General features: G+C 35.2%; 1 protein-coding gene across 6 annotated transcripts in view; it reads left to right on the top strand.

The window, feature by feature from the left end:
• mical2b (microtubule associated monooxygenase, calponin and LIM domain containing 2b) overlaps nucleotides 1-14,582 on the top strand; it is a 45,726-nt gene that overhangs the window by 19,158 nt on the left and 11,986 nt on the right. The window contains exons 9-27 of one of the 6 annotated variants that reach the window (XM_084094727.1): nucleotides 728-843; nucleotides 942-1,068; nucleotides 1,139-1,229; nucleotides 2,117-2,264; nucleotides 2,941-3,140; nucleotides 3,753-3,859; nucleotides 3,975-4,043; nucleotides 4,134-4,265; nucleotides 5,006-5,128; nucleotides 6,376-6,651; nucleotides 6,980-7,084; nucleotides 8,680-8,796; nucleotides 8,937-9,029; nucleotides 9,163-9,267; nucleotides 9,597-9,629; nucleotides 10,337-10,523; nucleotides 10,631-10,695; nucleotides 11,520-11,598; nucleotides 13,267-13,513. In XM_084094727.1, coding sequence (XP_083950853.1) covers nucleotides 728-843; nucleotides 942-1,068; nucleotides 1,139-1,229; nucleotides 2,117-2,264; nucleotides 2,941-3,140; nucleotides 3,753-3,859; nucleotides 3,975-4,043; nucleotides 4,134-4,265; nucleotides 5,006-5,128; nucleotides 6,376-6,651; nucleotides 6,980-7,084; nucleotides 8,680-8,796; nucleotides 8,937-9,029; nucleotides 9,163-9,267; nucleotides 9,597-9,629; nucleotides 10,337-10,523; nucleotides 10,631-10,695; nucleotides 11,520-11,598; nucleotides 13,267-13,322 — 2,229 coding nt within the window. In that variant the 3' untranslated portion in view covers nucleotides 13,323-13,513. Of the gene's footprint in view, nucleotides 1-727; nucleotides 844-941; nucleotides 1,069-1,138; nucleotides 1,230-2,116; nucleotides 2,265-2,940; nucleotides 3,141-3,752; nucleotides 3,860-3,974; nucleotides 4,044-4,133; nucleotides 4,266-5,005; nucleotides 5,129-6,375; nucleotides 6,652-6,979; nucleotides 7,085-8,679; nucleotides 8,797-8,936; nucleotides 9,030-9,162; nucleotides 9,268-9,596; nucleotides 9,630-10,336; nucleotides 10,524-10,630; nucleotides 10,696-11,519; nucleotides 11,599-13,266; nucleotides 13,514-14,582 lie in introns of those variants that run through there. The other 5 variants (XM_084094723.1, XM_084094722.1, XM_084094725.1 and 2 more) reach the window with 5 other exon arrangements.

Genomic DNA, 14,582 nt, shown 5'->3' with positions numbered 1-14,582 from the left:
TTTAAGATATCAACCTAAAATTTGAAACAACTTTTTTAGATTTATGGCTTTCATTTTCTCACAGTTTTGGGGAATAAACATGTTTTGGAAAATATGGATTTCATATCAAATTGAAGTGTAGTGTTTTTGTGCATTTTTCATAATAAACTTACAATTAAATAACTTTAAGTTCACTTTTTTAAAACCTTTAAACTCTTTCACTTCAGCAATAATCTGCAAAGTGTCTTTAAAAAGAGACTAAACTAAACTAAAATGTCTGTGCTTCATAACATTTAAGATTTATGACGGTTTAAGCTGGAGTTTTATTTTCAGGTCTATTCTTAAAAAGTAGTTAACGTAATAAATGGATTATAACTACAGCATAAATTTAATTTAGTATGATAAAATCCCCTAAAAATACAAAATATTAAATAAACATTATCGAACCAAAATATAGTATATTCATTTCATTGAAATAAAATAAAAATCTGTAATTTTTACCGCCATGCAAGGTAACACCAGAGGGTTAAATGTTTAAATTAGATTTAAATATATTTTTGTAATGATTCACTTTTTTTAAAGATTTAATTTTGGACCCCACTGCATGTCTAAAATTAAACAGACAAAAGATAGTTTACTTTAGGTTTAAATATTTCCTGAGTTGCAACATGCCGCTTGACTGTACAGTGTTATGTTTAGTGTGGCCTGTAAACATGCCATGTTTTCTCCACATCTCATCGGTCTCCAGCCTTTCTGGCCCATGGGGACAGGATGTGCTCGAGGGTTTCTGGCTGCCTTTGACACAGTGTGGATGGTGAAGAGTTGGGCTCAGGGCAAAGGACCCCTTGATCTTCTGTCAGAGAGGTGCGAACATACTCCATCACTGCTGCAACTCTCCAATGAAAAATATATAATTTTTTTGGTAAAAAACAACCCCAATGCCCTCTGTTTTTTTATTATAGGGAGAGCATCTATAGGCTGCTGCCTCAGACGACCGCAGAAAATATCTCAAAAAACTTTGAGCAGTACACCATAGACCCCGCCACACGTTACCCCAACCTCAACTCATCCTGTGTACGACCACATCAGGTGAGGCCGCTGCCCATTATCACCATATGCATCTGTCTTCCACCTGTGAATCCTAATCTTTCTGTTTCAGGTGCGACATCTGTACATTAACGGCGAGCAGGACCTAAGTTCTCTGGAGCGCAGTGGACCCACACGCAGATCCGCAAACATCTCCAGACGAGGTAGATTCAATAATGTTTGTCTTACAAAGATGGCAGCAAATTTAACTGCTTGATTCTGTTCTGATGTTGAAACTACGATCACAAAAATCAATGCATATTCAACCGATCCCTGCATTTGCTTTGCATTAACTTGCAATTTTGGCTTATTTCTGCATTTCCACATAAAATTGGAAAAAGAAAGCAATATCAGGTAATGATTCCCCCTGACCAATTTCCATTGAACATGCTAACTCTGTGCTATAATCACACTATATGACTAATGTCTTATTTTCACTCAGCCCAACTTTCAAAATCTCATTCAGATTCCTCATACTCTAATTAGTGAATATGACGTAGTGGCACCATGAGACCTGTTTGTCTTATATTGGCTTCACCTGGATGTGGCCTCACAGGAACACAGATTTCCACACCCTCTACTCAATCAAAAGGGTCATGTTTCATAAAAGATTCAACAAAAGCATGTGCTCTAGTGAGATTGTATGGGTTTTACTCTGCTTCATGTGCAATTAAAATAATAACAAAAAACAGACAGTGCAGGGGTCATGTATCATCAGAAGGGTTGTGTAAAGAAAAAAAAAGTATAATGCATTTGTGTATACATTATATTTATATGCATGAATGAATGAATGAATGAATTTAAATAAAAATGTTTTGTAACATAAAAAATGTCTTTACATCACTTTTCATCAGTTTAACGAGTCCTTGATGAATAAAAGCATTAATCAAAATAAATGAATATCACTGACCCCAAACTGGCAAGTATTATAAAGAGCACGGTCTTATTTGTCAACATTCAAAATTTGATCTCTGAATATGTATAATGGAATATAAGTTTCGCTCTCAAAAACGATTCTAAACCTCCTAATGATGGTACAATTTGATTTCAGAGTCCGAGGTGCGTCCCAGCCGGCTGCTGCTGTGGTGTCAGAAACAGACCCAGGGCTACAGGGGGGTAAATGTGACTGACCTTACGTCCTCCTGGAGAAGTGGCCTGGCCCTGTGCGCCCTCATTCACCGCCAGCGGCAGGACCTCATGTGAGCAAGACCCCACACAAAACTGGCTGCCATATTGATTCAGTCGCATGATCTCATTCTCATACAGTTTGACAAATGCTCCATTATTTAGCGCCTCTTTGATCTCACACACGCGCCGGTACCTCCTTCCCTTAAGCCATCAAAACAAGTTGTTTCCTTTTACTGAAGGACAATAGCTTTGATTTTTCAACTTCATTTCCCCTGCGGCTTTCGAAAGTAATTGATTTTTATTCAGTTGGGTGAATAGATCAACGGACAAATAGGGAAGATAACATTTTCCAAAAGAAAGGGGAAGAAACAACATGTCCATGTCTTGACCTGTCCTCTCACTAATCAGGACAAGACTCTGTAGAGCTTGCATCATGATTTACACTGGCATCATAAAGTAATTTTCACGTTTCTGAAATTGCCATAAATCTTGCAGCCCCTTCTGGATGTGAAGGAAAATGTGACGGGGACTCAGTGAAATTATAAATCAGCTCATCCAGTCATCACACCATTCTGTGAGAGGTTGTTTGACAAATAATATTGTTCGCCAAGGGTACAGATTGCGAGAACACAGATTCTCAGTTTAATGGAATGGCATTTCCACCTTTTTTACCTGATTCTCTCTCCTGATCTGCCACTTTATCTCACTTCTGTGGTCTGTTCTCCCTCTCTTTGTCCCTTCCTCCAGTGATTTTAACTCCCTGAACGAGGCAGACTGCGCTAAAAACAACCAGTTGGCGTTTGACGTGGCAGAGCGGGAGTTTGGCATCCAGCCGGTCACCACAGGAAAGGAAATGGATTCCGAACGGGGGCCAGACAAGCTCATTATGGTGCTCTACCTATCCAAATATTATGAGATGTTCCGCAACTCAACTCAGTCCAACACAGGTAAGGCTTTCCTCACTATTGCACCTCAATAAAAAAACCTAATGAGTTTTAAAAAAAATGAATTTGGGGTGTATCAGTAATGTATTGTTATTAAAAAGTCTGAAATTTGTCAAATGTACCCCATGCACCTCAAATTTATTCTAAAACTCTTGAATATACTTGAATATACACTTTATGCCAAATAAAGTGTGAAGATCTCCAATGCCACCATTTAAAGAATGTTGATCTCAACATATTTCAAATATAGATTGCATTAGCCATCTAACATGTTAAAGAGCTGACTATTATTTCTCCATGCATTGCACTGGATAGCAGTGCATGTTGCACATTCTGCATGAGTTACAACAAGGCATTTTAAAAATGTTGGCATCGCAGATGTTAACTTGCAGATTGTGGGGTGCGGTGTTAGCTGATGGTGTGCATCTGCTGTACACATGCTCTCTGGATTTGAGCGTTCTCCAACTTGTACTGTATTAAGATTTTATTTTTAATCTCTTGCCTTTAAGCATGTGTAGTATTACAGGTACATGCTAGCATCTTGTTGATAACGCTGGTGTAGTATTTGAACACACACTGAATATAATGCTAAAGAGTCTTCTGTTCTGTTTGCAGGTGTACCCAAAGAGACTGATACAAATAATGAAGACTATTCATCAAAAACCGCAAACTCTCATTACAACTCGATAAATAGCACACAGCCAAGGAAGAGAATCCCAAAGGTAGTGTTTTTACCCTGTTCACTTTCTCTGTGACATGCATTCCTTTAACCAGTGTAAACTGAACCTACATCTCACCCTAATGATGTAAAACACAATACCACTCCTTTATCCAAAGCTTGATAAGAAGTTGGAAGACAATGACACAAACAAAAAGAGGAAGAAGGCTAGCAGTCACCTGGAGGAGGTATGTTAACTTGCCCTTTTGGTGTTGAAGGTTTTCTTTCTAAACATTCACTTTATTGATTTACTTCCCCTAATTGGTTTCTTTCTCCAGCTAATGTCCAATCAGAGTGCGCCCCCTGTAGGTGAGAGAGAGGAACAGAAGGAAAATAAGGTGCGCTCCATGGCAACTCAACTGCTGGCCAGGTTTGAGGAGAACGCGCCAAGCTCTGGTTCGCGCAGACAGGTACGGCTCCACATCTCCTTTTTCTTTTCTTTTTTTCGGGATCTAATCCGGCTCCTTAACCGTGCCTGTAATTCCATATGAATACCTGTCTTTGTGCAGTGAAAGTAAATCCTCCGGTTCATCATAATGCAGGATCTGAGCATCACAAACCACAATGAAGATATTTGATTTGGATGCATGATGGTACATTTCAAAACATGACAGATGTTTTGTTTGACCGATGTCAGACTGATATTTTCTGTAGATGTGATCCAGATTTTCAAGAAGCACGTGATGTGGTTTTTCAAGAAAAAAGTTGAAATCAGAAGAATTAATGTTTTGACTAGTTGTAATCCCTAATGCAGTGCAATTGTGCTTTTTCACAGTCAGCCTGCTGTTTTGAGATTAGCAGCGGTCATTAAATGTTCTGGCTGCTCAATTATAGGCTTAAAGGATGTAGGTCACTCATGGAGCGTTAATTCTCCATAACTGAATATGAACATCTACAATAATGAACGTTCTTTGCTGTGCAATTGAAGTTGATCATAAGGCAATCTGAGGTTTTTATACCGTTTCATTCAGTTGCTCTGCTCTTAAGTTATAGTTATCCTTATGGTATTCGTTCTTGATGTGAACGGGCCTTTACACTTGCTTGCTTTCCTTTTTTCTGTGGCTCTTTCAGCTTTCCTCTTATCTATTTCTATCTGTCCTGTTTCTTTCCGCATCTTCTGTCTCCCCTGGTGCAATGTTACCGAAACTAGTCTGAATCTGAGATTGACTCTGCTGACAAGCCCGTATCTCTGGACATGACTGAAAACCCTCGCTTTGCCAAACCTAAGAGCCAGCCCGCACCCTCTCTGCCCCAGACCAAACCAAAATGGCAGGTATGCTCAGCCAGCGTGTCAAACATCCGTCATTCCAAATTACTTACAATCAAATGCATCAGTGTATTGATTTCATGTGTGTGTCCACTGCTGATGTGACGCACATCCATGACACGTCACTAGATCGACATTGTTCCTAGAATAACATTCCTATCAATCAATCATTGCGTATATGTATTCCATTATCAGTCGTTCCAGTGGATGTTGATCCAGGAACACATCTTACTTGTGTAAATCATGTTAAAGGTCTTTTATGTGGTATGGTGAACAGGATTTCATGTTGAAGTACATGTTTGTTGATTCTGGAACAACGTCCCTCAAATCTGATTGGTTGATTGGAATAAGTTTAAAGTTTGTCAAGTTAGGCTTACAACCAGGGTGCTTCAACATTACTGTTATTCACCGTCGTTTCACTCTGATTTTAGGGAGAAGTTATAGGTAGGGTTAGGTTTAGAGGTAGGGATAGGGTTTAGGAATAAATTTTAGGGATGCACTGATATATGCACCTATGCCAATAATCATTTCATGGTATGGCTGATAACCAAATTTATACTATTTTTGTATTATTTAAAAAAAAAAAAAATCAAATTTAAATGATTTAATAAAATAATTTAATTTAAAATGTTTTAAAGAAAATGTAATAAAAGAAATGTATACTATTTTGTAAAAATTGTTTTTAATAAATTCAAATTTAAATGATTTAATAAAATTTAATTTTAAAATGTTTAAAAGAAAATGTGATAAAACAAATGTATACTATTTTGTATACATTTTTAAAAAATCACATTTAAATGATTTAATAAAATAATTTAATTTTAAAATGTTTTAAAGAAAATGTAATAATCTTCTTTTTTTTTTAAACAAATGTATAAAACACGTAAACTCAAATAAATTGTTGCAAGTCAATTTAAGCATCACAACATTATAATGTGGTTAAAGAAAAATGGATATTCATTTTAAGATTTGAGATTATATTAAGGTGTCATAAATTACCAATTAATTTCATTATTTAAAATAACTCTTCTAAATTATTACTGTTTTTACAGATTACCTTTAAGTGCCAGCAAAAATAATCTAAATGTAAAATAGGAAATAAGCATGAACAATTCAAATATCCAATATCCTCAGTACGATAATTGAAAAAAAAAATGAAAAAAAGTTATCGTCCGATAACTAATGACACTCATGCATCCCTAATAATTTTTTTTAGTGAATCTGGCTTCAACTTGTCCCCTGTGTCCTTTCAGCCATCTCCTTATCTAAGACTGCTTGAATCTCACACGCGGAATGAGACCCACGAGCACTCAGAAATCCAGTCCAACTACAAAAACACTGAAATTCCCTCAAGTTATCAAGCCAGCGAGTCTCGTCCCAGATCTCCTCACATTCCCTTCAAAGTGCTCCAGTCGGATAGCCATCTGTCCTCATCGACAACACACCCCTCAGATTCACCCCTGTCGTTCACACCAGCCCTCGGCGGGACGTTGCACTGCCTGCAGAAGCTGGAAGAGGAAGTCAGTCAGGTGAATTCTGGGATGCATGGATCCAAACCTGTTACATTTCTAAAACGGATCAATTAAACACTTTAGGAACTGCATAGGAAATATCTGGCAACCATCCGCAAAGTTAAAGTTAATGCCATCACTTCGTTTTTTTTTTACTTGGATTGAGTATGAGGAAAGTATCTAGATCTATTTTTCCTTACTTCATTTGAGGTTGCATGCCATGCATGAATATTTTTATTATAAACTTTGTTTGTTTGTTTTTATTATTGCTACAGAAATTCATGGTTTTACTTTCCTTTCTGTTTTGTGATGCTTTCTGTGTCATCTGCCTTGGAATTATTTGCAGAGAAAAGTGCAAGCTGAAATGACTAGACAGTTCAACAAAAAGAGCATTAAAGAGCGAGCTCAGCAGCTGAACGGTCTGTTCACTGGCAAACCACCTCAACCTCAGGTGAAAGAGAAGAGTTGCTCGTGTCAGTGGTCCAAGTGCATCACTAATACTTGAGCATGATGCTTGCTGTGTGTTCACAAAACTTCAGTGGCCAGTTTAGTGTGTTTTACCAAGCGAGTGTGAACTGAGTGCTTTTGGTCTTTGATCTGACTGAAAATAGCCTCAATATCTATAACATTTAATCTCGTTCTGTGTTCAGTTTCTGCTCGGTTAGTTTGCCCTTACTTGACCTCACAAGGGATTTTCCCTCTCAGAGGTTGAAAGAACTCCAGCATCCGGTGATCTCCATGCTTTATTTACAGTGACCTTTTCTTTTTCATCATGACTTATGTAATTATTGAACACAACAACTGAAGCAGAATAAACGCAGAACAGTTTGTTTGGTCAGCACGCTTTCATTTCAGCAGCACTAATCAGGAATGCATAAAATAGGCATGTTACGGTTGCCAGTTTTGCTGAATGGAGTCCTCTGTTCTCCTGTTCTGTCTTTCACTTTTTCATTCTACTAGAGAGACCAATATGATTATTTTAAGATATGTAAAACTGATAGTTTAATATTATTATTGTTATTATTGTTGTTGTTATTATTTATTATTATTATTATTATTATTTTTATTTTTATTATTATTATTTTTATTTTTTTTGTTTATTATTATTGTTATTATCATTATTATTATTATTATTATTATTATTATTATTATTATTATTATTATTATATTGTTTATTATTATTATTATTATTATTATTATTGTTATTTATTGTAGTAGTAGTTCATTTATATATGTATGTAATAAAACCATACATATTTAAAGTCATACTCTTGTTTCAATATTAGCTACACAATGATAATAATAATAATAATAATAATAGATTAGTAGTATTATTTATTGTAGTAGTAGTTTGTGTATGTAAAATACATAGTCATACTCTTGTTTCAATATTAGCTACATAATAATAATAATAATAATAATAATAATAATAATAATAATAATAATAAATTATTTTATTACTAGTAGTAATTTATTTACAAAAAATAACAAATATGACCAAATATATTGTTGTTAATGTTACACTACTACTACTACTACTACTACTACTAAATAATAATAATAATAATAATAATAATAATAATAATAATAAGTTAATAATTATTATTATTATTATTATTATTATTATTATTATTATTATTATTGGTGTTTATATATGTATTATAACAATAAATATTTAAAGTATTACATTTTTTTTTTTACAAATATTTTATATAATACTAATTATCTGCAAAAAATGTATATAATACTGTAATATTGGCTACAATAATAGCTGATTCCTTTATTGTTATTAATATTATTAACAATATTAACAAAATATATTATTTTTATTACACTACTAGCCTACTTATAATAATAACAACAAATGAATCAGTAGTAGTAGTGTAATAACATCAATAATTACAATAATATAATAATAATAATAATAATAATAATAATATTGTTATTATTAAATATCTGTCCTTTCCTTCTGTCATCTTCCATTCAGTGCCTGAATAATCTTTTTTTCCTTCTCCATCTTTCTGCTCTTCTGCTCTCCTCACACAGGCAAATGAAACTCCTCCTTCCGTTTCTTCTTCTCCTTCTTTCTCAGTCCACACTATCACAGAATGCTCTTCTCTATCTTGTCTTCTGTCCCCTGTTCCTTCAGTCCAACACGAGCAGGTAAAACATCATATGATTGTACTGATACTGGTCATTTCAGGAGCTCTCCTGTTGTTTCTGCTTTGAGTCACATCACAGTATTCAAAAGATCAGTTTGTTTTAAAGTAATGCTGAAAGGCATTTTCCCATTGGTTGTATAGTGCAGTGAAGATCCAGAAACACAGCTGAACCACAATAAACACGCAGATCGCTCTGAAATCAGACGTGTAGAGTGCCTTGACTCCTCCAAACAGGTATTCAAGCTGCTAAAAGTAGTCCAGAGACTAAAAAAAATCAATCTCCCCTATAGTTTTTCCACTTTTCTTCTCCTTTTCCTGATTTGCATTTACTTTCTATTCTCTCTTTTCCTTCACTACTGATTGCTAGAGAACAGTGGGGAAGGTTTCCTCTGCCATTGGGGTTAAAGCCGCTACATTGGCCATCTTATATGAGACCGATCACAGACCTAACAACCCCTTTACCCTCTCGCTGGTAAGCACCTACCGTCCTGGGACAAGATGACCATGTTTAAGAGATACGGTTGTTTCTTCAGGCTGCAGAATCCTCAAATATAAAGAGAAGTCTTGATGTTCTTTTTTCAAGTCATTTTATGTTCCCAGCAAAGATTCAGTCTGTATTGCTAAGTCACAGCCTCAGGATATAGGCCAACATCATGTTTTTCTTTAATTTCTCAGTTTTTTTTATGTACACTGACGTGTTTAAATCTTGTGATCTGTAGAAAGTGGAAAAACTGCATGTTCTTTTGCTGACGGCCACGACTTTGTGACATTTTCTGTAGTTAAGAGAGTCTTTGTCCACAGATAGAGGCCAGAAGGTGTGCAGAATCTGGGGCGGTAATATATTTTTGTATCTGGCTCGAAGCACAAAGCTTTTCGGCTCATTTTTGTCAGGAAAATACTTCATGCTTTGGCTTAAGCATTGGTTTATTGACTGATTAACTAAATATTATGCCCTTTTCATCTTGTGTGATTGCACAGTGTGACACTGACCTGCTAATAAGTTATAACTCATGCTAATAAGTGATCATTTGTGATCTTTTACTTCAAGTGGTTTCCTAGCAGCTAATTTTGCCCTAAAACAGCTGATCAGTGCTAGTAATATGGCTAAATAATTCAGCATGCCATTTATTTATTTATTTTATTTGCTTAATTTATTTTATTTTATTATTTTATTTATTATTTTGTTTTTATGTTTTATTATTTTATTTATTGTTTTTATTTTTGTTTTATTATTTTATTTATTGTTTTTATTTATTGTTTTATTTATTTTGTTTTATTTGTTTATTCTAATTTTCTTTTCTTTTTTCGTTTGTTTGTTTGTTTTTGTTTTATTTATTTATTTATTTATTTATTGTTTGTTTGTTTTGTATTTTATCTTGTCCCTTTGAAACCGCGCTTTGGTACACTTTTTCAAGGTGCTTTCTAAATAAATGTTGATTTGATTTGTTACTCATTGTAGTGCATCAGAACAATATTGTAACAGCAAAATGTGTTGAATCCCTTGCTTTCCCCATAATTTGATAGATGGTGTTGTGTTTCAGACGAGCATGCGTAAGGAGTTTCCTCAGGGTCTGGGCGGCAGCGACACATGTCACTTCTGTAAGAAGCGTGTGTATATCATGGAGCGTCTCAGTGCGGAGGGATTCTTCTTCCACAGAGAGTGTTTCCGCTGTAACATCTGCGGCTGCACGCTTCGTCTGGGCGGTCATGCCTTTGACTCCAACCAAGGTGTGTTATTCGTGAGGATTGCATTTATAATTAAATCACATTTTTATTCATTAGACTGCCGTAGTGTTGAATGGAGAAAATGGTTTACTATTGTCTTTTTCTTGCAGGCACTTTTTACTGCAAGCTGCACTTTTCTCAGCGAAAAATCAGCAGTAGGCATCGAAGAGGAGAGGTAATGTTCATATATTTTACTGAACAGATGTGGTCAGCCAATATGTGTTTTTAAATCGACAACAGTCAGTAATAGAGTTTAGAGTTCATCACACAAAGTATTTGACTGTAGAATGCTGCGATCAGAATAATTGTTTTGTTTACATTATTGCAGCATAATGTTAGTTTTTTATTGTGTTTAATAGCAAATGAGGCGCGCACAATTTATAAAATTTAAGTGAACACTAATTGTTGTTAATGGTATTAATAATTATTAATATTTACAAATCTAGGTTGTTGTTGTTATTGTTATTGTTATTGTTATTGTTATCGTTATTGTTATCGTTATTGTTATCGTTATTGTTATTGTTATTGTTATTATTATCCAGTTATGTTGCCAGAATCATTTATCATTTTTATTATTATAAAATGAAAATATTATTGTTGTTCTGGTATTATTTATAATATTATATAATTATTAGTGAGTTGTTGTTGTTGTGTTTATAATAATAACAACAACAGACAACTCACTAATAATTATATAATATAAATAATACCAGAACAACACATCATAATAATAATATTTTCATTTTATTATAATAAAAATGATAAATGATTATGGCAACATAACTGGATAATAATAATAATAATAATAATGATGATAATATCACTAATATTGATTAATAACCACTTGCCGTATCCTTTGCACATTTTAAGTACTTTTAGATTGAGTTGCATTATATAATGTTATTTATATATAACATAGTTAGTTATATTTAACATTAGAAGTATCTTTTAGTGTATTGTAAATGTGACTATCCTCTGTTTCTTTACATCATCACACAGATCAACGGAGGCAGCAGACCCTCGTCCAGCGCTAGCTCAGATTACACGGCCACCGACGGCCTCCGCGGCCAGCCCTCAGGTACCCTGACTTCCTTTATTAGGAAAAGTCTGCACTGGCCACTGCACGTGGGCCGCACACTGTTCGGTTCCCCCCGCCAGCTTGCCCGCTGGATGTATAAGGCGGCCCGGGCCGCAGGGCTACACATCAGAGAGCGCCAGGAGGACTATGTATTCCTTTATGAGCTGCTGAGTCTGGGTGTGCCCTTCATGTACGTGCTGCATGAGATCACGTCCCAGATGAGCCGAGAGGCCGTCGCTCCCTCCCCAGTGAGCATGATGTAGTCACTCCAGCGGTACCAGGGGATCCCACTCTCTTAAAGGGGCTTCGGTACTGCTGGACTGACGAGGGAAGGGTCTTAAACTCTGTAGAGTCCCTTACACTGCCATGCTTAGTTTATTTGCCTATATTAGTTATTTCTTGGTACATTTTCAGTGTTGTGATTTGTACGAAAGCATCTTAAAGAGACGGTTCACGCAATTTACCCACCCTCATGTCGCTTCAAACCTGTTTGACTTGCTTCTGTGAAACACAAAAGATGAAAAATTCAGTGTTTTTGCACATCAGTGGAAGAAGCAAGCAAGTAAGTAATTCAGGTTTGGAACGACAAGAGGGGGAGTAAATGATGACACGATTGTCATTTTTAGGTGAACTGTCCCTTTAAGCTGCAACTTTATTGGCCTACAGGGTTTAAGAATCATTCAGTGTTCGTATATTCATCTGAATGACAAACATAAGATCCAAAGCTGATAAACTAAGAGCACTTTACTGAAGAGTCTGCCGCTTCATCCTAACTGCCTGAATCTCCCCTTATGTTCTGTGCAATGGAAATGCCAAACAGAATTAAAATGCATTTTGATGACTGTTAATGAGGACATATTATAGCCTTTATCTTTTTTTGTTGTTGTTGAAATGTTTACTATTTTTGTAGTTTACAGCGTTTTTGGGTACAACTACTTAAACTTTGTGTGTTTTTTTTCTTTGTGATGTAATGCAAATAGTCGTTATTGGTGAAATGCATTGATTTTTCTAATGTTAAAGTGGAGGAAATGTCCTTCGGCATCACCGTGAATAAGGCAACTTCAATTGTTTAATCAATTGGTGTTCAAACATTCCCCTTAAATGTGTGGTGTAAAGCTTTAAAATGTTTTTTTGTTTTTTTTCAGTGTCTAAGTGTACTGAAAATGCATAATTATAATTCTTTTGCAAAATTCACCAATGATTTTAGTGCTATTTCTCTCTTAATTTCCTTCTTTCTCTTCATATTTCATTCTTCCCATCCTGTCCCACATCATATATAGTCTGTTTCAAGTTTCCAATGCTCCAACAACCCCTGATTGGCTGAACCATGAGAGCAGGAACGCGATTGGCCTGCATGGGTCAGGTGATCAGGTTGTTTCGCTTCACACTGGCTCCCTGCATATTCCTTGACTATAATCTTAACCCCATTATTGTGAATGCAGCATGGGTCTAATGTATGAACAACACAAACATCACTGTCCTTCACAGAAAGACGGTATTACGTTAGTTTGTACCCAGAGCTAACATACTAACAGAAGTGCACTTGAACGCTCGACTATCCCAGCATGCTTTTTGAATGCACTTGTTTGTTTTTTTTCTCGCTCACCGCGTCCCGTAAAGTAAACCTCCCTTCTTGTCTCTCTCCGTGTTTTGTCCTCTCTGTTGCAGAGGCTGCTTTACTATCCCAATCCCATGTAAGACCACTTTCTTGTTCCTTTTCCTAAAAACAAACTGAGGTCATTATATAAGAAGACTTTAGTTTTACACAATTTTAAAAGTCCTTTTGTTTTGTTTTTGTTTTTTTTGGTCAATTTTAGCTTACTATTTCTTGTATATTTCACAATGAAAAACTGTTTATCTTAATTTATAATATATTTAAAACTTGTACGCATAAAATAAATCCATTTTTAACTCTAAAAGTTTGTTTCTGCCTTTTTGTCTGCCGATTCACTGAGCTTCCTGTGTAACCCACTGACGTCCCAAAGTGTTTGTGTTCATCAGTGCAGTGATGAAAGATTCTATACAAATATTTTACTGCCAAGCAATTAATATGAAAGGCAACACTATCACAGTTCAGCGCTCAATTAACCCTGTGCTAAATATATCACACCCACCATTCACAAACACAACCCTCCCCATTTTTGTTTTCACACTTTTTAACTTCACATCCCACGATTTAAAGCATTGGAACGGAAATAAAATTGATTTGTATTTTTTTTGCTAATTTTTTTTTTTTTGGTACATACATCAGACCCATTTAAAAATGTCTGAATTCTTGTATAGCCCAACTCAACTTGGTTCTTTTGGGTCTTTTCTATCCTTTCCTTTTATCTTCTTTTGGGTACTGCATTGCCTCCCATTTTGAACTAAAATGATACAGAATAATCATGAAAAAAAGACTTTATGAATTTTTAACCTTCATGTTCTGTTGAGGTTGACTTGATAACACAGTACATTTGAAAAATTAGAAAATATACCTTTATAACCTGACACACAAATGCATATTTGAGCTCTTAACATATCTTTGCGTCTCTCGCACCCCAAACAGAGCGTGAGGGTTAAATTAATTGAATTTATTCATATCCTTGAATTTTCATGAATTTCACGAATTTTGCTTATTTAAAACCTAAATTGCAAATACATTTTTTTATTTTTTTTATAAAGATTCACAGGGTCAAAAATGATTGAAAACCTCTTCAAAGACCTCCTGCTATGTCTTTAACTCATTTGACAGACAAAAAAATGCAGTATTGAGTGAGTTATTCATGAATGACGATCATTGAGCGTATTAGAACTTTACTATTGTAAAGCATCAGTCAAAACAGCCGTTCATACGGACTAGATTTGACAGTTCTCAAGGTTATAATGTCTGCTTAACATTAAATAAGAGATGAGAAATGAGTTCATATTTAGGGATGTTTTCACATACCATCATCTAATGAAAGTTTCAGATACCTTAAACTGTCATTCAAACAGGAATTCAG

This window comes from Abramis brama (assembly GCF_963993115.1).
Source record: "Abramis brama genome assembly, chromosome: 20".
In the NCBI taxonomy this organism is placed as follows: Eukaryota; Metazoa; Chordata; class Actinopteri; order Cypriniformes; family Leuciscidae; genus Abramis; species Abramis brama.
The sequence above is the reverse complement of the archived record's forward strand: the minus strand, read 5'-3'. Positions and strand labels throughout refer to the sequence as shown.